The sequence below is a fragment of the Musca autumnalis genome, unplaced genomic scaffold (genome assembly GCF_047663935.1).
Source record: "Musca autumnalis isolate F117 unplaced genomic scaffold, ASM4766393v1 scaffold_1, whole genome shotgun sequence".
In the NCBI taxonomy this organism is placed as follows: Eukaryota; Metazoa; Arthropoda; class Insecta; order Diptera; family Muscidae; genus Musca; species Musca autumnalis.
The window spans coordinates 186,332,161-186,356,178 of NW_027411644.1; the positions used below are offsets into that span (position 1 = coordinate 186,332,161).

At 39.4% G+C, this 24,018-nt stretch overlaps 1 protein-coding gene across 2 annotated transcripts in view; it reads right to left on the reverse strand.

Annotated features, from left to right (window-relative positions):
* CenB1A (Centaurin beta 1A) overlaps positions 1-24,018 on the reverse strand; it is a 45,904-nt gene that overhangs the window by 5,420 nt on the left and 16,466 nt on the right. Inside the window, exons 2-8 of one of the 2 annotated variants that reach the window (XM_073959211.1) lie at positions 19,491-19,607; positions 19,254-19,347; positions 11,151-11,315; positions 10,835-10,978; positions 2,397-2,692; positions 1,559-1,675; positions 1,228-1,383 (exon numbers count right to left, since the gene is read on the reverse strand). In XM_073959211.1, the coding sequence (XP_073815312.1) occupies positions 1,228-1,383; positions 1,559-1,675; positions 2,397-2,692; positions 10,835-10,978; positions 11,151-11,315; positions 19,254-19,347; positions 19,491-19,607 (1,089 nt within the window). Of the gene's footprint in view, positions 1-1,227; positions 1,384-1,558; positions 1,697-2,396; positions 2,693-10,834; positions 10,979-11,150; positions 11,316-19,253; positions 19,348-19,490; positions 19,608-24,018 lie in introns of both variants that reach the window. The other variant, XM_073959210.1, reaches the window with a different exon arrangement.

Sequence of the window (24,018 nt, forward strand, 5' to 3'; positions counted from 1 at the left end):
CTGTATGTTTGGAAAATCTACAACCGACACGTCACAGTCAGCCTCACGCTGAAGAGCATGATAGAATGTTTGGCAAGCTACCCAAAACTTATATGAGCCATTCGCTCCTTCCAACCTTAGCAGCCTATGTTAACAATCCTGAAGGACATTTGCCTTTTTGGGAATATCGCTCATACAGAGTCTATGGAATGAGGTAACTCCATTCTCATAACTGGAAAACCCATGTCACACTTTACCCAAAGGCAGAGGTATTTTTCTGACTCTCAGTCCTTTGATAGCAGCCAGAGGAGTTAGAAGGTTTGGAGTTCACACTCAGGCTGGGTTTCTTGGCATTTGGGTGAGATTACTACCTTGACCTACACTTTGTTCTTTGGTCCAGAAAGGATGGTTTTGGTTGAAACCACACGACCACGTATAGGGCAGGTGCCGAGTCAGTCTTCCCAGCTTTCTGCATCCTTAACTTATTCTGTGGCTGATTCATCTCCTTTGACTCGAAAGGCTATTTCTATCGGCTTCGGCCAAAGGACAGTCCTCCTGGTTATCGACGGTTTTGGTTTAAAATTGTTAGCGCTTTCATCATCCTCAGCAGAAACACTACCCTGTAGTGATCGTTGGGTTTGGAAGTAGCTTTGTTTCAAAATTTTTATTCACTTTTAAAAATACCTCTCACAACTAATGTGGCTTCTGGAGTTAAAGGAAATTCTTGGTCTGACCTGATGCATGGAGCTCTAGTACAGCTATCAGGCTGGGCCCGAGACAGTGTTCTTTGAATAAACCTGTTTCTTTGAAGCTTTCTTCCGATCCTTAATACCTTGGAACGATCCTGGACCATCGCCTAAATTGGTCCAAAGCAAAAGTTTTCAGAACTATAAATATTTTGGGACGATTCCGTACTATCGCCTAAATCAGAAAAGGGGAATCAAGGAGCTACTAAGATCTTTAAGCACTTTACTCCTGCAAGAACTTTATTGGTAGATGTTAGAACTTAACGATGACTGCACCGTACTTAAGGATTAAAGAAACCAAGTTGGTGAGGAAATTTGAACCAGGAAATTTGAACTAGAACCACATATGTATGTAGTTTTCCCAGATAGTCTTCAAAAGGAATAAAACTCAGATTTACTGGCCAGACTGCAAAAATAACCCCTCATATTTGCCATGTTATATCCTTAAAAATATTCTTCTAATAGGTCTATCGACCACATCAACACATATAATAATACTTACACTTTTCTCTTTGCATTCTTCAATGGATTTGTATTCTGTGATGACTGAGGTCTGGAATGTTGGGGATCATGTTGTATAGCTGCACCAATACTCTTTTGTAATGCTGAAATCCACATAGCCAACATATCAGCTGAGTCAGCTTGTAAAACGTGAGACCTAAATGATGATGATAACATACACAAGAAAAAAGAAAGAGGGAAACACAGAAGCAATACAAACATAAGTTAGGCAGGCATCACAGGAGGGGGGTTATTGAAATTATACCAATAACTCATAATCATGCATCATGAGTTAAATATATCAAAACAACAAAACAGCAATTTCTACTTACTTTGTTGGTGATATGACTTCGAAACAAAATCGACGATCGCCATCGTTGACGGGACGTACTGTACAAAGGCGTAAGTCTTCTTCCATCACAGAAAATGAATCCTCGTTGCTACGTTTTCTGCAATTCGAATCCAAATCACTTCAGCGTTACAACAACAACAACACAAGACAATTTCAATTCAAATCAACACAACAACAACACAACACAATAAAAAACATAAAAAGTATAAATGATTGGATTTTTAGCGAAAAATAAGAATTAGAATATTTTTTTGTTTTGGTTTGTTTAAGAACAAAAGAGACAAGCAAAACAAGAAATTAATTTTTGTTGGACAGACAATTTTTGGTTAAGCAAACAGTTTAAACAATAGACAATTAACACATGAACGAAAGAAAACAAGAGAAAATATCGTTAACTTTTTTGTTTAGTTAAAGAAAAACATAATGTTAAAATATAAAGGAAAATTATAAGGAGTAATAAAATATAATAATATAACCTCAAATCCTATCGAACATGCCTTACATTAATCAGTTACTACTTTTCATTTAGGAATTTATTGTTTTCTTTATCTATTTTGTACACAAAACAGACATATACCAGACACTGAAACATTTTATGAAAAACTTGGAGTTTTTTTAACCTCGAAAATGTTTGATAAAATATTCAGTTTGTGGCATATGTCAATCAAGGAGATTATTGTAACAACATTCCTAACAACAATTGCATAAACATAACTTGTTTTTGGTCTCAAAATTTATAATCCAAAATGCCCCTCTCGAATGTTATTACAATATGCCCTCGAAATTGATTTGTTTTTTATTTTCGTTGAGCAACGCACCTGTACACCAATTGATTGTCACTCAAATAAAACCAACGACGACACCATGTTTTAAATCCTTTGGATTTCTTCTTAAAGAGATAACCTTCAATCTTATTGGAAGTACTATTCGTATTTGTATCACTAAAACTATTCACACTCATGTGACGATTTTGCATGACTTTTTCTAATTTTTGGTATTCGCCGCGCATCGCATTTAAGTCGTCTGTGAAACTTTTAAAGAACACATCGAAATCGTGGCACAAATCGAAACCTTGATGATAATAGGTGACGCATGCTTGGTAATAGTCAAGTAACTGAAATGGAGAATAAAGAAATTTATTATTAAAAATTAATTAAAATATGTGCATGTTTATTAAATACAAAGTCGATCAGTTGGTTTTGCAGAGATTGAGAGATTTTTTTTTTGAGATTTCCTACTTTCTTTGTTAGGTGCTTTTGCACTACCTCTAATAGCTGAAGTGATATTCGAATAAAAACCAGTAAAAACCCTCATTCTATGTATTTGGGGGTTTTCAGAATTTTAGACGTATGTACTTATCGACAAAAATATGGACTTGGATTAAAGCTCAAAAGTGTAGCGGAGGAGGTATCTGAAGGAATGGACCGACACAGTCCATTTTTATAGTTGGACTTATTTTGGGAGTCATTACTTTCGATATGATATCACGACAACCAGTCATTTCAGTTGCTAACCGTATAATTTAGAGCTTTTGGACCATTATATCAGGAAGCATGTACTTGCCCAAGGAGTAGCATCGGTATAATTTTGCAAAGGATCTTCAAACAGATCCTAAACTGCACTTAAACAAAAATGTCGACCTTTTGTGGGGTAGGTACCCTAAGGAGAAGTCCGCTATGGACCATTTTAAAGTTAAACTATATTTGGACAAATATTAAGAGATCCAAAGTTTGGACCAAATCGGTTGTTCAGTTTATGGATGTTGGGCGCACAATGTTAGCAAATATTTTTGAACTTTAAAATTTTTATGTCAAGTTTGGAACAACCCCTTTGTATCCATTCGCTACCCATGGTGGCCGTGGGGTTTTTACAGCTTTCGGTCATTTTCTCAAGAAGTATGGACATGCCCTCCCCTGTCAGGGGTAACAATCTTGACGCGATACAGGGGCTTAGGTCGCAATCTCTCGGTACTCGACATGGCATCTCAAACGGACCAATAGAGCTCCGTTTTACTTGACTTTTTTGAGCGCGAGAGAGTGCGGCTGACCAAAGGTTATCCAGGTAGCGATCTCCTACCCATCAGAGATCCCCCAACACCGGGGTGTTATGCGTAAAACTCGTGCCTATCGGTGTTTTAAGGTTTGCAGTGGGGTACCTAAAACTGTATTCGAACGGAGCCTCGTTGACATCTGGGCGAATCAACGAGTAACGAACTTGTTTTTCTGTCAATGCCCTTACCGTGGTAAGGAGGCAATGCCACGGTTGACCTCCCATCCTTCCTTAAAAACAATTAGCCTATGGATAACAGAACTTTTAAAAAAACCCCCCCAAAAAACAAAAACCTTCAAAAAAAAAAAACAAAAAACCCCGACTGATGTTGGTGTGGATGCCTTGGCACCCTCAGTCTTCACTTCCACAAGTGCAAGTACCTCTCTCTCGTTGACGATTAGGAATATGGACACGGACAACTCTCATTTAATTTCCCCCTCCACTTCACGTGGTACCCCAACCAGGGGTAAGGTCGACAGCCCTACGTTAGACATAATTAATGACAGTCTAAACAGACAGAGCAGGGTCCTCCTATCCAAAATAGATGAGAACTTTCTCACATCAACAAATTTGGATGACGAACAGGTCGACGAGGTAAATGACTCAACTTTAACCAATGAGGAAGAAATGATGGAAACCACCATTATTCCCTCCACAGGTCAAGCTGAGTCGTCACCTCTGTCCGACAAAATCGTTCCTCCAGTTTGTTCAGGAGAAAAACCCTCACAGCTTCTTAGGCAAACTGCGGTTGATGAAGTTGTCGGAGAGTGCGACGCAACCATGGAAGTCATGGATGAGTCGCAAAAACCCTCAACCTCAAAACGTGCAAGCAAAGAGGCTATGGATAGGAAAGACTATCGCTTTGCAATCTCGTATTGTGGGCGATTTGTCGATAAGGACCCCAAGACCATCACCGAAAGGGAATTTAAATTGATTAGGAAAAACCTAAAGTTTGTGAGGAGATTTGAAAGGAAATATCCTCACCTAACGATTAAGGATTTCCTAATCAATAAAATTCCCACGTCGAGTGAGGGAGGGTATTCTGCCGTAACCCGTACGGATGTGACGACAGACCACCCTCCTACTACTACACCCGCCGGGGACCTGGCAAAATCACAGTCCATACAGACTGTGAAGAAGCCAACAAGGTCAAAAACCAGGCCCAAAAAAACCGCTGCCTCCCCAAACCCCTCTGCTGCCCCTTCTTCTAAGCCCATAAACAAGGTGATGGAGGTGGGTCGGCTGATGGGCAGGGGGAAGCTCGAAAAACGGGATGAGAAGTCAGTGGCAGGGAAGGCTTCTTCAAAGACCAGTGGTACCTCAAGGACAAACTCCACCGAACCCGTAGTGGTGAAGAGGATGAGGTCCTCTGAGGAGCAACCACCGGCTGCGAAGAAGTCATCCCTGTCACGACCGATCATCTCGCAGACCTCTGCTACACCGGTAATCAAGGTCAGTGCAGGTGCCAGTAACTGTGGGGCTACACACTCCGCAGCTACCGCCACCACGCAAAAACCTTGCGAGCCGAAGGTGATCAAGGAGAGTGTGAAGGACAACACAGGGAAGAGTAATACTTCCACAATTGTTGTCCCTTCACAAAAACCTTGTAAACCAGCCAGCGGGTCTCAAGAGAAACCTTGCACATCAAAGCAGGGTGACAGTGCGTTGCGACGGACAGTTCCGGATGACCTGAGAGTGGCCATCATTGACAAGGCTGACCCCAATGGGAGGATCAGCACAAGTCATTGGTTGCAAATCGAGGGTCATCTTAGAGACGTCCTCATCTCAGACGAGGTGGATCGCAGTAAAGTGAGACTCGGTCAGTCTGCCCCCTATAAGGGGGTCATGGTTGTTAACTGCGAGAATAAGGAATCTGCGGATTTCCTTAGATCTACGGTTAACAACCTTGATCCTCTTTGGGAGGGGAGTGTTTTGGGTGCTGTCAGCATTGCTGAGATCCCGTGTGGGATGGTGACTTCAGTATGGGTCCCCCCTCCATCTATGGAGCTGGACAAAATACTGAAGTTAGTCGAGAGGCAGAACGTCGGTCTTCAGATGGAGAACTGGAGAATTCTCAGCTCCTATCCGAAGAACGGCGGTCTTGTCATTCGCTTTGCAACGGATGTTAGCGGGGAAGCCTATCTACGTAGTCGAGAGGGGTTGCTTAACTTTGGATTGGGAAGGTTATGCTTCAAAATCCCAACAAAGCAACAGTAGGAGGTAGGCGACAGCAGCTCAGTGTGGTGCAGATTAATCTGCATCATTGTAAAGCTGCTGCTACCGAACTCCTACTTACTCTCTCGACTTCCAAGATTGATATTGCTCTAGTCCAGGAGCCTTATTTATACAATAATAAGGTTGCTGGACTGAGTAATAACAACTACACTGTCCTCGCTGCCTCGAACGGAGACAAGGTGAGAACATGTGTAGTCGCAAAAAAGAACCTAAAACTAATGCTTCTCTCTAATTTCAGCAGAGGAGATATCACCACTATAAGGATGGACAGAGGTCATGGAAAACCCCTTATAATGGCCTCTGTCTACATGCCCTATGAAGCCCCCGACCCACCCGGCGGTATCGTAAATAATCTAATGGACGAAATGGGGAGCACAGGCCACATCATTCTTGGATGCGATGCAAATGCTCATCACTTCCATTGGGGAAGCAGCGATACCAACACTAGAGGTGAGTCAATTTTTAAATTTATTTTGCAACATAATTTAAGAATTTGCAATAGGGGCACCACACCCACTTTCCAAAATAGAGTTAGAGGCGAAGTAATTGACATCACCCTAACCAATTTGGAAGACTCCGAAGTTATGGACTGGAAGGTATCCGAAAAGTGCTCTTTTTCAGATCACAAGATGATACTCTTCAAAGTCCCCATAAGTTCGGAGAAACAAAAACCATACAGGAATCCCAGGAGGACAGACTGGAACAAGTACAGCTTACAAACGACTTCGGTGTTAGGCAATTCACAAAGACTGTCTACATCAAAGGAAGTCGAGGTTGCTGTAAAAGATCTAAGTAAGTCCCTCCTGAGGTGTTACGAGGATTCTTGCCCAATAACCTACCCTGGGAAGAAATCTCAGCCGGTATGGTGGAACAAAGACCTGGCCAGTCTTCGCAAGGCGGCCAGGAAATCATACAACAAAGCCAGCAAATCTTCTGTCAGTACAGATTGGGATACCTACAGGGTTAATTTCAATAAGTACAAGAGTGAAATTAAAAAGGCTAAACAGAGATCTTGGGTTTGCTTCGCTGAGTCTATAGAAGGAGTAAACGAAGCTGCCAGGTTTCGTAAGATTCTATCCAAGGATCCCAAACCCATGGGTAGCATCAAACGAGAAAACGGCACGTGGACTAACTCTGGTCTAGAGACTCTAAATCTGCTGTCTGAAGTGCACTTTCCAGGCTGTACAGACCTAGAGAGTGACTCGTTACAAACGAGTCAAAATCAGGGCTGCACGGCACAGGACGAGCAACTGATTGACAGCTTAACTAGCATCCCAAGAATAAAATGGGCGATAGACAGCTTCCAACCCTATAAGTCTCCTGGACCGGATGGCATTATCCCGGCTATGTTGCAGAATGCAGCTGACTCGGTACTGACAACCATAAAGGAAATTTACAGGGCTTGCCTGCGTCTATCGTACATACCTAACTCATGGAAGGAGGTAACGGTGACTTACATTCCCAAAGCTGGGAAGCCTAGTCACACACTACCTAAAGACTATAGACCTATTAGTCTTTCTTCCTTCCTCCTTAAAACTCTAGAGAGACTACTCGACCACGACATACGGTCTCATCTAGATTCCAATACTATAAGCAACTCGCAGCACGCCTATATTAAAGGCAAGTCGGTGGACACCGCCTTACACGAGGTGGTTGGATATATTGAGAGGAATATGGAGGGTTCGTGCTTCACACTTGCAGCCTTCCTCGATATTGAGGGAGCCTTCAACAATGTGAAGCTGGAATCCATTCATAATTCGCTCACTAATGCAGGAGTTTCCTCTATCCTTGTTAGGTGGGTTGATGAAATGCTGAAGAGCAGAATCATCAACTCCCATCTAGGAGAGAGTTCCGTAAGGAAAAAGGTTTGCAGGGGTACGCCTCAAGGAGGAGTCTTATCACCCCTCCTCTGGCTCCTTGTAATAAACGAAATTCTTGTGAATTTCAACCAACTAAGGACGAAGGTGGTAGCCTATGCTGACGATGTTGTTATCCTTATAAGCGGCAAATTCTTGTCGACCATATCAGACCTTATGCGGCGTGCTTTAGTGCAGCTGTCTAGCTGGGCTCGCACCAATGGACTTGGTGTGAATCCAACGAAGACCGAGCTCGTACTCTACACGAAGAAGCGCAAAATTCCCGATTTCCCGCTACCAGAGCTGGATGGTGTTGCCCTAAAACTCTCATCAGAAGCCAAATACCTCTGTGTTATCCTGGACCAACGCTTAAATTGGAAAAGGAATACTGAGGAGAGGGTTAAGAGAGGTTTTATGGCACTCTATTCCTGTAAGAACTCCATTGGTAAGAGTTGGGGTCTCAAACCAAAGATCATACACTGGCTGTATGATACCGTGGTTCTCCCAATTCTTACCTATGGTGGGCTTGTCTGGTGGCATGCACTCGGGAACAGTGCACTTCTGTCCAAATTATCTAGTGTTCAAAGAGCTGCATCTCTGCTAATCTCTGATGCCATTAGAAGCACACCTCAAGCCGCCCTGAATGTGATACTGGATCTCCAGCCTCTGGACATCACTATCAAATTTCAGGCGGCGAGAACGGCTTTCAGGCTTAGAGAGGCAAGTATGTGGCAGTGTTCACGATTTGGACATACAAAGGTCCTTTTCCCCTTCACCGATTTAGTTGAGTCCAGTGAACCCAATCACATCAGTGATTATATACCCACTGTGCTCAACTTCAACCAAATTAACGTCACAATCCCAAGCAGAGATGCCTGGTCTAGTGGCAGACCTCCTCTTAGCGGTCTGGCCATCTACACAGACGGCTCAAAGATGGAGGCCGGCACAGGTGCCGGGGTCTTCTGCGAAAACCCACATATTAAGCAATCCTTCAAACTCAACGATAACTGCAGCGTCTTTCAGGCAGAGATTTTTGCAATTAGGAAAGCAGCGGAGATGATCAAAGAACTTGGGAGTGTCCTTAAAGGACCGGTGACTATTTTTGTCGATAGTCAAGCGGCCCTTAAGGCTCTCAAGTCATGGACCATAAACTCAAAAGCTATCCTCGATTGCAAAAACGCTCTGCTTGAAGTACGCGACTTCGTTGATCTTTGCTGGGTTCCAGGACACAGTGATATAAAGGGAAACGAAGAGGCGGATGAACTAGCACGGGGTGGCTCTCAGTCGACCGACTTACCAGTTGAGTCATCTATTAGACCACCAAAGTGCTACTACATCCGGCAACTTCGCGGTTACTTCCTTGAGAAGGCGGGACAAAGATGGCAAATGGAAACTGGCTGTAAAGTATCCAAGGCAATCTGGCCCAGCTATTCTCAAAAAAGAACCAACTCTCTTTTCTCGCTAAATAAGTTAGGGATAAAGACCACTGTAGGTCTCATTACCGGTCACAACATGGTCAGGTCACTAACTTCTAGATGGGACAACAGTGGTGTAGACTACTGTAGGCTATGTCAAGATCCGGAAGAAACAGAGACGGTCGAACATCTACTATGTAGATGCCCCTCGTTACTCACGAGGAGACATCGATTCTTCGGTAGATATGAGATAAATACTCTGACTTTCTTCTCCGACATAGACCCCATCTACTTGTACCAATTTGCCAGAAATCTCACATGGCTGGCAAACAAAACTAATTAATCATTGTTTTTTTCTCTCTCCTTCACACAGGGGATGGAAATCGGCTCAACACTGAACAACACCCTCAGCGGCAATACACCCACATCACATTCATTACATCAACAACTTTGCCACAATCACAACAGTCGCGCAACCATATCCATTACTCACCACATCCATCACACCAAGCCACTTTACATCAACAAAGCGACAATAGCCCAACCACCTCACATTACTTCAGAATAAACCAGTCACCAGTTTCAACACCCACCTTATAAACCAGCATCCATCATCATCACATCCAACCCATCTAAACTTACATCCACCATCACAACCTCAGCAACAACCTACAAACTCACATCCATCATCACAGCATCACCTACACACTCAACTTCACAACAAATCCGCAATAATCCAGCATCTATCATCATTACATATAGTCCAACTACAACACACAGTTTCTTTAAGGATGATCACAATGGACCTCAAGGTCTCCGAGTGAAGTAGCTGCCAACAACGGTAGCTGCGCGTCCTAAAACCAAACCATGGACATGCCCTTAAAAGCGAATACAAATTCTTGCAATAAATCAAAGCGATTCGAAAGCAGGTCTTAAACTGCACTTTTCCGCATTATTTTTGTGGGATGTACCAGAAGAAGTGAACCGGTATAGTCCACATTAGAAACTGATCTATGTCTGGTAGAAATATTACGATGTGCAAAGAATGGACCGAATCGGTTATTGTCTTCGTTAGTTTTAGTGCACAACATTTTAGCGAAAAGTTTTCGTGGAGCTACCAGAAGGAGTGGACCTATATGATCCCATCTTCGAACTTAAAGTTTGGGCAAAATATTACGAAGGCAACATTTTGGACCGAATCGATTGATCCTTCGAGAGTTATCATGCACTCCAGCCAGATCGACAGACGGACATGGCTAAATCGACTCCAAATTGTCTGAAACGGATTTCGTCCAAACATACTTGGGGTCTAAAACCATTATTTCGATGAGGCACATTTTCATCGTATTAAAGTGTATATACCATATTTAGCTGAAGGTATAAATAAACTGCCAACGATGAGGTCAATAAAAGAAGATATAATAATGTTCAAAGTATAACTTCTAGAGTCTGCAATCAACAGAATGCCTACAAGTTGCAAAAGGTTGGGGAAGAGGAACATGGTCATAACTAATAAAATAAATTGTTGGTCAACACAAAATAATAAAAGCTTTCCCACGTTCCGATGATGGCTGTAATAAAATTATCATGTCCTTGTTTTCCCAAGTAGTGATATTGATAGTAAAAAACCTTGCTGGACTTTTTCTCAAATGCTGCCATAAAACAAATACATATGTATGGATTATCAAATATATTACTTACCGTCGATAAAATGGAAGGTACTTTACGGGACTGAACTAAAGTAATGTAGTTGACATAATCTAATGCTGTATGATGAAAACATGATTTGGATGCTGATAATATGTTGGCGGCTTCCTGTACTTCTTGGGTACGATTTTTACTTGCCTTGAAAAAAAAAAACAACAAGAAAAGGAAAAAGGATATATTGATTATGTGTGTATTAAACATATAAAAAGACGTAGTACATTCGATGGATGAAACATGTGTTGTAAATGTAGACCAAAACATGCCCATCCAACCAAGCAACCAACCTTTTTTGCATTTTATTACTACTTACTTGAGCATTTTTAATTAATGCATTGTCATAGCCTTCAGACACTTTTAGAAAATGCCCTTTATAGTCTTTTACTTGATTAATGTCGTCCTTAACGAATACGGTTAAATTTTTTAATACGGTACGACTGGCTTGATCCAATAAAATGGTATGAAATTTATTCATTTCCTATAAGTAAATTGAATCATGGAGAGAGAAAAAACATCAACAACAACATCGTAGTCATCATCGTCGTCGTCATCATCATGTGAATGATTGAATGAATGAAATGAAATGTGAATATGAGAGACAGAGCATGACAGTGCTTTGTAATTAAAAACTTGGCACAGTGTTCTTTGTAAATGTACAATTTAAAACTTTATTTTCTATATAATGAAGTGTGTTCAATGCATTGCCATTTATTGTCCATGTAAGCTATTTAGTTGTTTATAAATGTTTGCATTCCACAATAATGCAACAACAATTCATACTTTTTTTAAGTTATGCAGATTTTTTGCAAGCGTTCAAAGGCCCCAAAATTACTCACGAGAAGTTAACATGCAATTTATTTTCAATAGAACAACTTTGGCAATGTAATATATTTCAATGAATGTTCACACTGAAATATCGATTTTAATAAATAAAAAGAACGTTAGGTGTTGTGCTTTTATTGTTGTTAAATAAAAGACAATATTTAATAATACTAAAGGTTTAAATGATTTATTGGATGATGAGCGTTCACAGCTACTAACTTAGAAAATATGATGAAATTACTAGACTACTGAGAGTGATTACTGAGAATGAAGTGGCGGTTGATTAAGAGTGTTGCCATATTGACAGTGTTGTAAGACGTGATGCCACTCCACTAGTGTTGCAATACGCGATGCCATATTGTTATTGTGGGATGTGTCCCTAACATCTCCCTCCTTAAGATGAAATGGGTGATCTTGAAATAGTTTCAACAGGTTGTCTGCGACATGTGATCCTTTTGGGAGACCAATGTGGTGAACCTGTTGGCGTTGCAAAGTGTTCTTGTTGTTGTGTTGGTAGATCAATTTCGAATTCTTCAAGTAGGAAGTCCAATGGCAATTTTGATGGTTCTTCGCTGCTTGGAGAATCTGCGTCTCTGTGTCTTAGTTGATCGGTATGAGCGCGTACGAGAATTTTTCTATCTCCAACGTCAATTAGAGCGTTGTAAATGACTTTACCTTTGCGTTCGATGATTTCGCCTGTAGTCCAATAACTTTTGTTTCCTTTGAAGTTTCTTGCATAAACTAAGTCTCCGTTATTGAACTCTCGGTTTTTGGTACCGTGTTTGGTGTTGTACTGCTTTTCCATTTTGTGATTGATGTTGCGCTCAGTTGGTTGTGGTTTTATTAAGGCGTCGAAAACTGTCCTCATTTTTCTTCCGATGAAAGATTCTGCTGGAGTCTTACCTTCTGGTGAATTTGGATTTGGTGTAGATCTGTAGACTTCCAGGAATGTCTGAAGAGCTTCCGTAGGCGTTTCCTCCCCTTCGAGTTTTTTTAATGCGCGTTTAAGTGTATCAACGAAACGTTCTGCTTGTCCGTTTGAACTTGGATGGAAACGTACAGTTCTGGTGTGTTTGATGGCTTTTTTGCTGCACCACTTTTCGAACTGTTCTGAACAGAATTGTGATCCGTTGTCTGAGACTAATTGTTCTGGATTTCCGAAGAGAGCACAATATTCGTTCAGCATTTTTAATGTTGCATGTGTGGTTGTAGTTGACGTCTCGTAAATAACTGGGTATTTCGAGTATGAATCGATGATAAGGAGATAATATTTACCTTTTACTGGACCTGCATAGTCTATATGGATCCTTTCAAGAGGGTGTGTGGTTAATGGCCATGGACAAAGATTTGTTTTTACTGGACTCTTTGCCGCATGTTGACATTTTTGACATTTTCGAGCATAGTCCTCGATTTGTTTGTCGATGTTAGGCCAATAAACATAGCTTCGGGCAATGGATTTGCTGCGTTCTGCCGATATGTGTCCTCTGTGAAGTTGTTGTAGAATCTTCTTTTGATGCGCTTGAGGGATTACTACTCGATTGTTGAATAGAATACATCCATCGATGATTGAAAGATTTTCTTTACGATTGTAAAATTGAATTATTGATGTGTTAACGTTTTTGTTGCTTTCTGGCCAGCCAGTGTGTATGTATTTGATTACCATTTGTAGATCGGTGTCTTTTGCTGTTGCATCCACGATCATTTTGAATGAGACTGGTAGGACTGATATAGCTTCGTTTACCTCGTTACGTATGTCCTCTTCGAATGATATTGAAGCCACTATAAAGTCGTCTGGTGGTTTTTCGTGATTGTTGACTAATCTTGATAAAACGTCTGCGTGACCAAAGTCCTTTGTGTTTGTGTATTTGATTTCGAAGTCGTAAGCGAGTAAAATGAGAGCCCATCGTTGTAAGCGATTCGCTGTGTATACAGGAATACCTTTCTTTGATCCGAATATTGCCAGTAATGGTTTGTGATCGGTGTGCAAAGTGAATTTGCGTCCGAATAACATTTTGTGAAACCGCTGAACTGCAAATATAAGGGCTAAGCCTTCTTTTTCAATTTGGCTATAGTTCTTTTCAGCTGGTGTGAGGGATCTTGATACATGATGTATTGCTTTCATACTGTTGTCTGGAAACATATGATATATAACTGCTCCTATTCCGTGTGATGATGCATCTGCTGCTACGTGTATGGGCAGGTTTGGGTTATAATGTGTTAGAAGTAAATCTGATGTCAAAATGTTTTTGAAATCGTCTAAGGATTTTTGACACTGTGACGTCCACTCGAACTTGGTGTCCTTCTTTAGTAGATCGTCAAGAGGTTTTCGTAAAGATCTCATGTTGTTGACAAATTTCCCGTAATGATTAATAGAGCCTAGTAATGATCTTACCTCTGAAACGTTTTCTGGAATTTTCAGATTTTGAATGGCTGCAATTTTGTTTGGATCTGGTCTGATTCCATCTTTATTTATAATTTGTCCTAGATATTTGATTTGTTTTTGAAAAAATTGGCATTTTTCAAATTTTAGTTTGAAACCATGATCTTGAATCCTTTGAAGAAGTTTATTTAGGTTAGATTTATGTTCTGAAATAGAGGCACTTGCTAGCATAATGTCGTCTATATATGCGTTTGCTCCGTCTATGCCTGCGCATAGTTCATCCATAATCCTTTGAAATGCTCCAGGCGCTGATTTTATACCTGGGGTTAAACGGTTGAATTTATACAATCCTTTGTGTGTATTGATGGTGAGTAATTCTTTACTTTCGTCGTCGACCTCGACTTGTAGGTATGCGTCTGACAAATCTAAGTGACTAAAAATTACACGGTTATGACAATCTGAAAGGATTTCTTCCGGTGTGGGTAATGGATATTGATTTGGTTCTACCATTGAGTTGAGACCTGTTGAATAGTCTGCACATATTCGTATTTTCCCATTACGTTTGCTGACCACTATTGGTGCTGCGTATCTTGATGAATTTACCGGTGTTATGATGCCTGAATTTTCCAATCTTTGAAGTTCTGCTTCAATTTCGGTTCTTGCGGCGAAAGGGACTGGTCGTTTAGGAACGAATACTTCTTTCGCGTTTGGCAGTAATTGTATGTTGACTTTTGTTTTGCACAGACCTGGGGTGCTGTTGTCAAATACGGATTGATATTTGCTTTTTAATTGTGCAATGTCGTTATCGAATTTTATTTGATGGCACCATGAAGTTATTGGTTTTTGCCATAAATTGAAGGCTTGAATCCAGTCGATTCCCATGATGTTGAGTTTATCTATATCTGATATATAGCATTTCAGTGTTTTTGTTGTGTCATCGATTGTGACGTCACATTCAAATTCTGCTAGAAGCTTGATTGAGTTTGCATTTGCGTCACTAGCGCTGTCTTCTGTTATGTAGGCTTCTGGCTTACCTATGGCTTTCCATATGTTGACTGATATTATTGATATGTCTGATGCAGTATCAATTTGAAGTTTGACTGGATTGTCGTTGATTTTGACTGTTGTGTATTTTCTGAGATCACGGAAATTAATGTTGTTCGTTTTGTGAACTGCCTTTGTGTTGAAAGCTTTCTTCGCTTTGTTGAAGTTTTTGAATTTGTTTTGATTGTTGTCTGACGATGACTTGAAATTCTTACCAGATTTGGCGATGTTGCAGAAGTTGTCTTTGTGACCCACTTGGTGACATGTTGCGCACTTGTGTTTCTGAAAAGGGCAAAATTTTACGTAGTGGAGGTCTCCGCAATACCAGCAAGGTGATTTGGGTATTTTGTGTTTCTTGGAACTTTCTGCGTGTTTGTTGAGTGAACATACTGTTTTTGGTTGATGTTCAATGAGACTGTTGTCTGCTTTGAGGTCGAGAATACGTTGTGTTTCGTCCACTAGGTCATCTAGTGTAGTGTTTTCATCATCCAGTACCTTTAGTAAGCGTATTCTTATGACGTTATCTTTTGCTGACTTGAGTCCTAGCACGAAAATAAGACACTTGAATTGATCGATTTTCAGATCTTGCATTTTGAAAAGTTCGCATTGTAGGTTTACTCTGCTTGCGTATTCTCTGAAGTCTTCATTGTCACTTTTTGCTAACTGTAGGCATTTGTACCTTTGTGAAACCTGTGTTTCTGTCTTACCGAAGAGTTTCTTAAGTTTCTCGACTGTTTGCTTAAGCGTCATGTCCTCTGGTTTTGTTGGTAAAACGTAGTTGGCAAATCTCTCGTGTACTTGGTTTGACATTTTTCTCCATAAGAGAGCCACTTTATCATGGTCTTCGAGTGAGCTTGCTTCTTTTTCGAAAACATGCACGAACCTGTTGTACCACGCTTGAAATATGAGACCGCTCTCTGGCTCGTACTCGAATGCTGTCATTGATTGTGCCAGTGATTCCATTAGTGCTGCTTTGGACGAATTCGATGTTTGTGGAGATTGTGATGAACTTGATGCTCCTTGCGTTTGAAGAAGTTCAGCCATTTGTTGAAGTAATTGCGTTTGTTGCAACATTGCTTGTTGTTGCTCTGCTAACAATTTCACAATTGTTTCTTGAGACATTTTGGCAAACTGTTGTGTGTGCAATTATTGATTAATTTTCCACTATCCTCGTCGCCACTTTTGTTGTGCTTTTATTGTTGTTAAATAAAAGACAATATTTAATAATACTAAAGGTTTAAATGATTTATTGGATGATGAGCGTTCACAGCTACTAACTTAGAAAATATGATGAAATTACTAGACTACTGAGAGTGATTACTGAGAATGAAGTGGCGGTTGATTAAGAGTGTTGCCATATTGACAGTGTTGTAAGACGTGATGCCACTCCACTAGTGTTGCAATACGCGATGTCATATTGTTATTGTGGGATGTGTCCCTAACATTAGGATTGGCACAGTAGAGTCCACAGTTAAAAGAATTAAGTCAAATACTTTAAATTTTTTTTCATCTGAAATAAGCAGAAAAGGATTTGAGGCTATTGGCCTTTCATCAATGGCATCCGGTTTATAGTTTACTTTTTTAGGTGGGCCAGTACAAAAGGAATGTTTTTTTCTTTTTTTTTTCTTATTTCAAAGTAGTTATTGTTGAAGCAACGCAAATATGTTCGCATATTTTATTCAGTTATCTGGCTCTAGATCCTCTGGGCCCAGATTCAAAAATTCTGAAACATGGACTGGCTTTGTCCATAAAGAATCAGGAGACAGGTGACTGGGGTTATCTGGGCAATTAAACAAATGCAGCGTTGTTGCTGTTATGGCTTCGGGTTAATTGAGTGCGAAAGAATCCGCTGCCGTGGGATTGGACATATGTTGGGTATCGTGCTGTCAATTCGGGCTCAATTCATATTGCCTGCATCGTTCGGATCTTAACTGGTTTAAAACCACTCGTGCTTGTCTTGGCAGCTGGCATTCTTCTATTGTGATGAAGTACGGCATTCACACTGTATCTTTGCACTGCCTGCGCAACTTTATCAACATTCACGTCTTTCTGATAGGCTCATTGATCTATAGATTCTCGCTTTTACCTTTGGACCTCTCTCTCTCTCTAGATTGTGAAGATCTCTCCTGACGCGACTGTGTTGGGAAAGTCTGTCCACTTTACTGTGGTAGGGATGTTCACAACGGTAACATTCAAGTAGGTACTGCATCGACAGCATCTTGTTCTTCTACTCATAAAGATGGTCCAAGGGTGTCATGAGGAGGTACCCTGTTGCAGTATTCTGGCGGCATTCTGACGGGGTTTAAAATTCTTCCATTGCGTAGCGCTAATTTTTGATACCACGCTGTCGCCGCATAGCTTACCACAGACCGGCCTATTATTTTATAAGAGGCCAACAATGTTTCATTGTCAGCACCCTAAGTACTGCCGACCAGCGACTTGAGAACCTTGTTCCTAATTCTGATTTTGTTATAGATTATTGTCTTAGAACATTACCCCAATATCTCGGAGTTGGTAGTGATCTAAATAATGACACCATTGACCAATATGCTCTGGGGCAGTCTCATTTCAGCCGCCCAAGTAGCGAACAATGTGGCAATGGATTTAGCGGAGAATATTCTCATATTCCACAGATGGAAGAACAGTACTAAGTCAGCTACGTAGACATCCTCATCATTACGATCTCTATATCGCCTGGAGTGGGTGGAATGCAGGAGAGGTAGAGGTTAAACAGTTCCGAGATATCACCAGCCGTGGTGAACTCCCCTTGTTTCACTCTACGGGTCTCCAGTTTCTTTTTCTGAATTCCACAAACGACTAGCGCCCACAAATATAGTTAATTATCCAATTTTTCAAACAGCCTGGAAGGATGTCTTCTCAATATCCTAAAAACTTAGCAAGGTTGATCGTATCGAAGGCCTTCGATAGGTCAAGAGCCACCATTACTGTTCGGCCTTTTCTGGTTATATTCTCCATTGATATGTGAGGCTATGGCGTGTAATGCTGTTGCCGTGCTGTGCATTTTCCGAAACTCCATCCTGATGCTGGGCAAGTGGAAAACTGTTTCTCATCTTGGGAAGGAATAATGGCTTTAAAATCTTCGCAGCTGCAACAGGAGGGAATTCGGTCTGTTCGATTCAGTGGTAGGACCACCTTGCCAACTTTGCAGGCTTCTGGTACAATATACGTGGCTAACGACAGATCTGTTCGATTCTCCGTATTTATCCAGTTGCTTAAGCATTGTCATTGAGATTCAGTATGAGTCCAAAGCTTTGTATGATTTCCGATTTCGGATGATCATTGTAAATTCCTCCTCAGCTGAGAATGTTCTTATACGGCGTAGCTTACTTCTCTTAACCCTATTACTGCCGGTTAAAATAACAAGTTTAACAGCCTTTCTGTCATCCTTCTTTCCCGAACTCGAGAGTAATTTAACTATTGCCCACAATTCGAGGATTCATAAAAGTACGGCGAACAGAGTTGGTCTGTTAACGGAGACAATAATAAGCAGTTGGTTTGTGCCAAGCGAAATAACAGGTTGCCAGGAGACATCATTTATCCGACCGGGTGTCACGATGATGACGTCTGGCGAGCAGTGGCAATCTCCTTTTATCCTCGAAGGAGCGTCTTCGTTCACCGTACAAAATGAGCAGCTATCAATTTGCTGGGCCAGGGATGCACTCCTCTGATCATTGCGTAGAAAAAAATGCCAATGCTCATAATGAGAATTAAGGTACCCTAGCACCAGACGTTCATTTCCCTTCAAAAGCGAAATAATATCAGGTAGAAGCCCCTTTACCTCGGCATTTTTAAATTTTACTGCATGTATGGGTCACCAAAGTCAAGCTCAAACGAGATAAACATTTACTGGACAGTCTGGTGTATATGAGCGGCAAGTTCTCCCCGTCTTCCGCTTACTATACAAACCTTCCGCTAAACATTCTAACCACTAACCATTGCAATAATATAGGAATGCTAAGAACCTCAAGCTAAAATATTCGATGAATTAATATTAATTATATAAAGATAAAGTTTTTCTGACTTTAACCAAAGTTTTTCATTTTTGTTTAATTTCAAAACACTGTCCTCAACTCTGTTATTTTTTAATGAACTCAGCAGTATGTCTCTGGTATGGCAGTTTGTTGTAGTAAACAATCAAGAATTACAAACCTGAAAGCAATGTATCAGCTTGCCCAAGGCATTGTGGGCACTTTTATTATCCGAGAAATGTTGTTGCAAATCCCAAAGGGACATTGCAAATGCACTGAAATATTAAAGGAAAGAACGGCAAATGAGAGAATAAACAAAAAGAATATCGAATATGTATGTACATACATAAACAATATCTATTGAATATTTAAAGAAAATTTAAACAATGAAATGAGTAAAAAACTTCTTTGTATTTACCTTTGATTTTTTACATATTCTTTACCAGAATCTACAGCTATATTACAAAGTTTGATTATTTTCTCTAGCCGCTGTTCCAAATGTTCAATGTCTGCTTCTTCTTTGGATATAAATTGCCTGAAAAAAGAAAATATTTCCATATATAAAATGCTATCATAATTTATTTAGAATGAAGAAATTAAGAAAATGTTTAATGTTTAAATTTAAATTGGCAATTACTGAAAATACTCAAAGTATTGTACCGCATAATTATTAAATGAGAAACAAATTTTTCTACGAGAATGTCAGGAGTGACAAGGGGAGTCTTTCTCTCCTATTTCAGAGTGATGCCCGATTCACTCCAATGATATGGGATCCCCTACTTTCACCCAGTCTGAACATAAGCATGTAGAGTAAGACACCACTAAAAAATAAGATTTAAATGACTGAAACGTAGCCAACATTACGCTTAGGCATTTAACAGCAGCCGAAATATGTGATGTCGTGTTTCCTCTTTTTCGTATACAGGAATTTCTTTCTGCAAGATGTTACCGCGATTCTCTAAAGAAATACAAACTTCTTTGTGATTGTTTTAGAAAATAAGACAAATTGCCTCGAAATCTTACAGACTTAAAAAACTTGAAGCAATATGTTGTGGAGGGAGCCACCGATACTCCGACAAGCCGCTCAATAGAGGGGCTCCTATGGGTTTCCTATGGATAGAAAATGTTACATGTCTTCAGTAGGCAGATGATCTTTTAGAAGCCTTCTATAGATACAAAGTTTATTAAGGGGTTATTCTACATAATAAAAGTGGTCTTTAAAGCAAGTTCGTGAAAAGTCACCTTTGGCCGTATACAAATTACTATGGTAAATTTGAGGCCCTATTGGCACGTGTTAACATCTTCCAAATATGCTGAAAATTTGACAATCTTAAAATCTAACAAAACTAAACATTTTAGTAGACACCGCTGCTAAAAAATCCAACATAGATTTTTTACAACCACATATTTTCCCACAGCATCCCCAAAGGGACAAGGGGGACTTCTCTCATATTAATGAGGTTTCAAGGTGCTAGCTTATGTTTGCAATTTCATTGTTATCGGCGATACGGCTTAAAATTGCATTTTATGAATTAAAATAAAAAAAATTATAAAATCTTTCTTAAAAATTCCATGTTATTTGTTGTTGTTTTAAAGCCGCATTAAAGGTTATTTTAAAGGTTTTATATATGTATGTATTCATTTTAAAAAATGTCGCATTTCGCGCCTTGTAGGGTGAAAAAATTAATACAAATTGTAATGCTAGAAGAACACGTGTTCGATACTCGGGCTTATCAGAGTATCAGAGCCTCATTAGGAAAAAGATCTTTTAGATATCTTTCATGGACAAAATACTTTCTAGATGTGTTTTAGGCAGTTTGGATTTAGAGGTTCGATTTTGCCACTTTATGTCGGCTTTCGTCACGGAGACGACGTCATTTCTTGCTTTCCGTTTTCGCTTCATTCGTATTTTTTGTAAGTAGGGTTGCATTTTTGCGGAATTTTTGTACCAATCGTACATCTTTACCTAAGCGTACTATTCAGGTACCGAATGTACATAAATGTTTTAATGAAATATGTAGAAATAGAGATTACAAAATATGTGTATAGATTGATTCTGATGAAAAACATCATTGCAGGTAAGAAAAATAATAAATGAGTACAATAAAATAATTATATTGTGTATGAATTCACATCAATAGTACTTTTTCGTACGTTTTCTTGCACTACATTTTCCCACCCTGACAACATCTACGAATGGATATCAAAACGGAAACTGCGAAATGGTGTCGTCAAAACGACACAGTGTGAAAGCCAACTCGTTCGTTTATCAGCCTGACTCTCTCAATAAGACGATAACTTCCTAGTAATATGTCTTCAAAGCTAGCAACAAATTTGAAGATGGATTTTATCGATTGCAAAAATTATATAATTATAGTAGGGATAGGTAATGGAAGACAATAATCGGTTTTTTAACTTTTCGATTTTGGTCTAAAACTAAAAATGCGATTTTTCGGTTTTGCGATTATTTCAGTTGTCTTAAATCTCGACTTTCGACTTTTTTATAACCGCAGAAGATCGATTATAATCGACTATTCGTCGACTTTCGAGTTTTTTTTTTGAAACTGTAAAACCGCCAAAAGTGTAAAACCGCCAAGTCCACAATCTGTGGGCAAACTCGAAAATCGATCACAAGATAATCGATTAGGCAATTTTCCCTCCAGACAAAAGTCGACTACGATTTTAAGGTTTTTGACTTCAAAAAGTCGATTAATCGATTAATCGAAAGTCGACTTACCCATCCCTCAATTATAGTCAATCAAAATTATTGAAAGACACAATAACTATCTTAGGGAGTGACAAATATTGGTCTACAAAGTTCAATGCCTTTGCGCTTAAAATTAATAATCCGTCCCTAGGACATTTAGGTAACAACTCCGAACAATTCTTTTTCATTACCTTAAAGACCTTCAAAAAAAAAAATATTCTTACATGACTTCTATGAGTAGTAGACTTGTTAAACGGCTTCTCTGAAAGCCTTTTTTTGGACAGATAGCCTTTAAGAGTACCTCAGATAGATAGAACACACATAAAAAGTCTTATATGGAACAAAACTTCTTCAGAGGTCTTCAATGTGTAAAACACCCTTCAGAGGTCTTCTATGGATAAAAGACTCTTTCCCTTATGAGTATTTCTAAAGATGGAACATACTTCACTGTTTTTTTGACAGATTGAAAACGCTTCTATAGACCAAATATCTTTTAGAGTATGTCCATAATAATATGCATTTTCGAAGGACCCTATAGAAGGTCTCTAATGTCGATTTGCTGTCTCCGTGCGTATGTCTGATAAGAACAATAACTCTCGAGCCAAAAATTAAAACAAAACAAGTGATAGAGGGCAATAGTCGAACGATGCCGATCATGCTATACCCTACACCACTTTCTCTGGACACTGTTTTCCACGGAATTTATTTTATATGATTGCGATACGTTATTGATATAATTAATTGATATTTTTGAATCATTTATTTTTGATATAATTTTCATGAAAAGAGAGGGCAAGAGTTGTTTCTTAAGGGGTTATGGCTCCTTATTTCGCGCGACATGCCCTTGTTAAAATAATGGGTTAGTATGGGGGTTTTGTAATGAGTATTTTTGCTGGGCTATAACTGCGACCTCTAGCGTTATGGTTACATGGCTATAATTACATACACACAAATAAAACTGTTTTATCCCTGTATATAATAGGTTGTAACTCTGTTATCTGACCACGTACATCAATACAATTGGCATCAATGGAAAGGTAGAGAGATCGTCTTCCAAATATAACTAACGTGGACGTAATGTGTCTACCAGTAACAATAACAATAGGTGTCTACTCTGGTCTGAAGCTGACCTTCATTCAAAATTTCGTGACTATCGTTCCATAATTGCGGTCTGGAGTTTGATTACAATTTGTAATGGACAGATGGGCGGACACACATCGCTTACGACGAATAATTTTTAATATCTTAATTTTAATTTTTAATATCTTGCCTAATGATATGAATGTTTTCACTGTTTCCCCGATAACTTTTGCGAAACGTCTTATATGCCACTTAACTATTTTCTCCTACTTTTAATGTTTTTTTGTGATCGGTTTTGTAATTTTTACCCCAGATCTCACATTCTATATACATACATAAATTTGTTATATTTCTCATACACTCCACGTCAGTAGAATAGAACACCTACATTTTTGTTAATGTTCGCTTATTTATCCCAAAATAATTGAATCTACGTTTTTAATTTTGTGGGGATTTAAGGTCCATGATGTTCCGTATCAAACACAGAAAAAATTATGTTTCTAGCTTTTCGCGAAATGATTTTCTGCTCAATTTTCAGATAGTACTATGAAAAATAGACATTTATTTTTGGTCATCAGGATAGAACAGTCACTTTATTTTCGCGAATTTTTGAGATATTAACGCCGAAATTTCTTTCAGTCGATAAAACAAGGCTTTCTAATCATTTTCCACCAAAGAAAACCTATAAATTATTCCGCGGACACCGAAATAACAGCGTTAAAGGGTTTAAATTGGCAGATATTTTAAACATATCGAAATATCAATAGGAGTCGCGCAGTTATGTCATATTTCTTCACAATAAGATAGAATATGAAACAGACAAGCTCGACGGATACAATCGAGTGCTTCGGATGCTGATAAGATGGAACATTTTCCAAATAATTATGAAAACGTCAAATTTTCTCATAAAAACCATGATGTTTTGATCAATAAAACGGTTTTTCCGCGAACAAGTCTGCCGTTCAACGGTTTGGAAATATGCTCCAGATTTAGAGGAAAATAATCTGATATGAAAACAACCGCTATTTTAATACACTGAGGGACATTTTAGCTCATTTTCAAATTGAACACACCCTTTGGACTTTGAATTTTATATGTGTTCTTATTTCGTTGTCCGCGACTGTTCTCAACAGTGTTATGCTCCAATATAAATGGACCA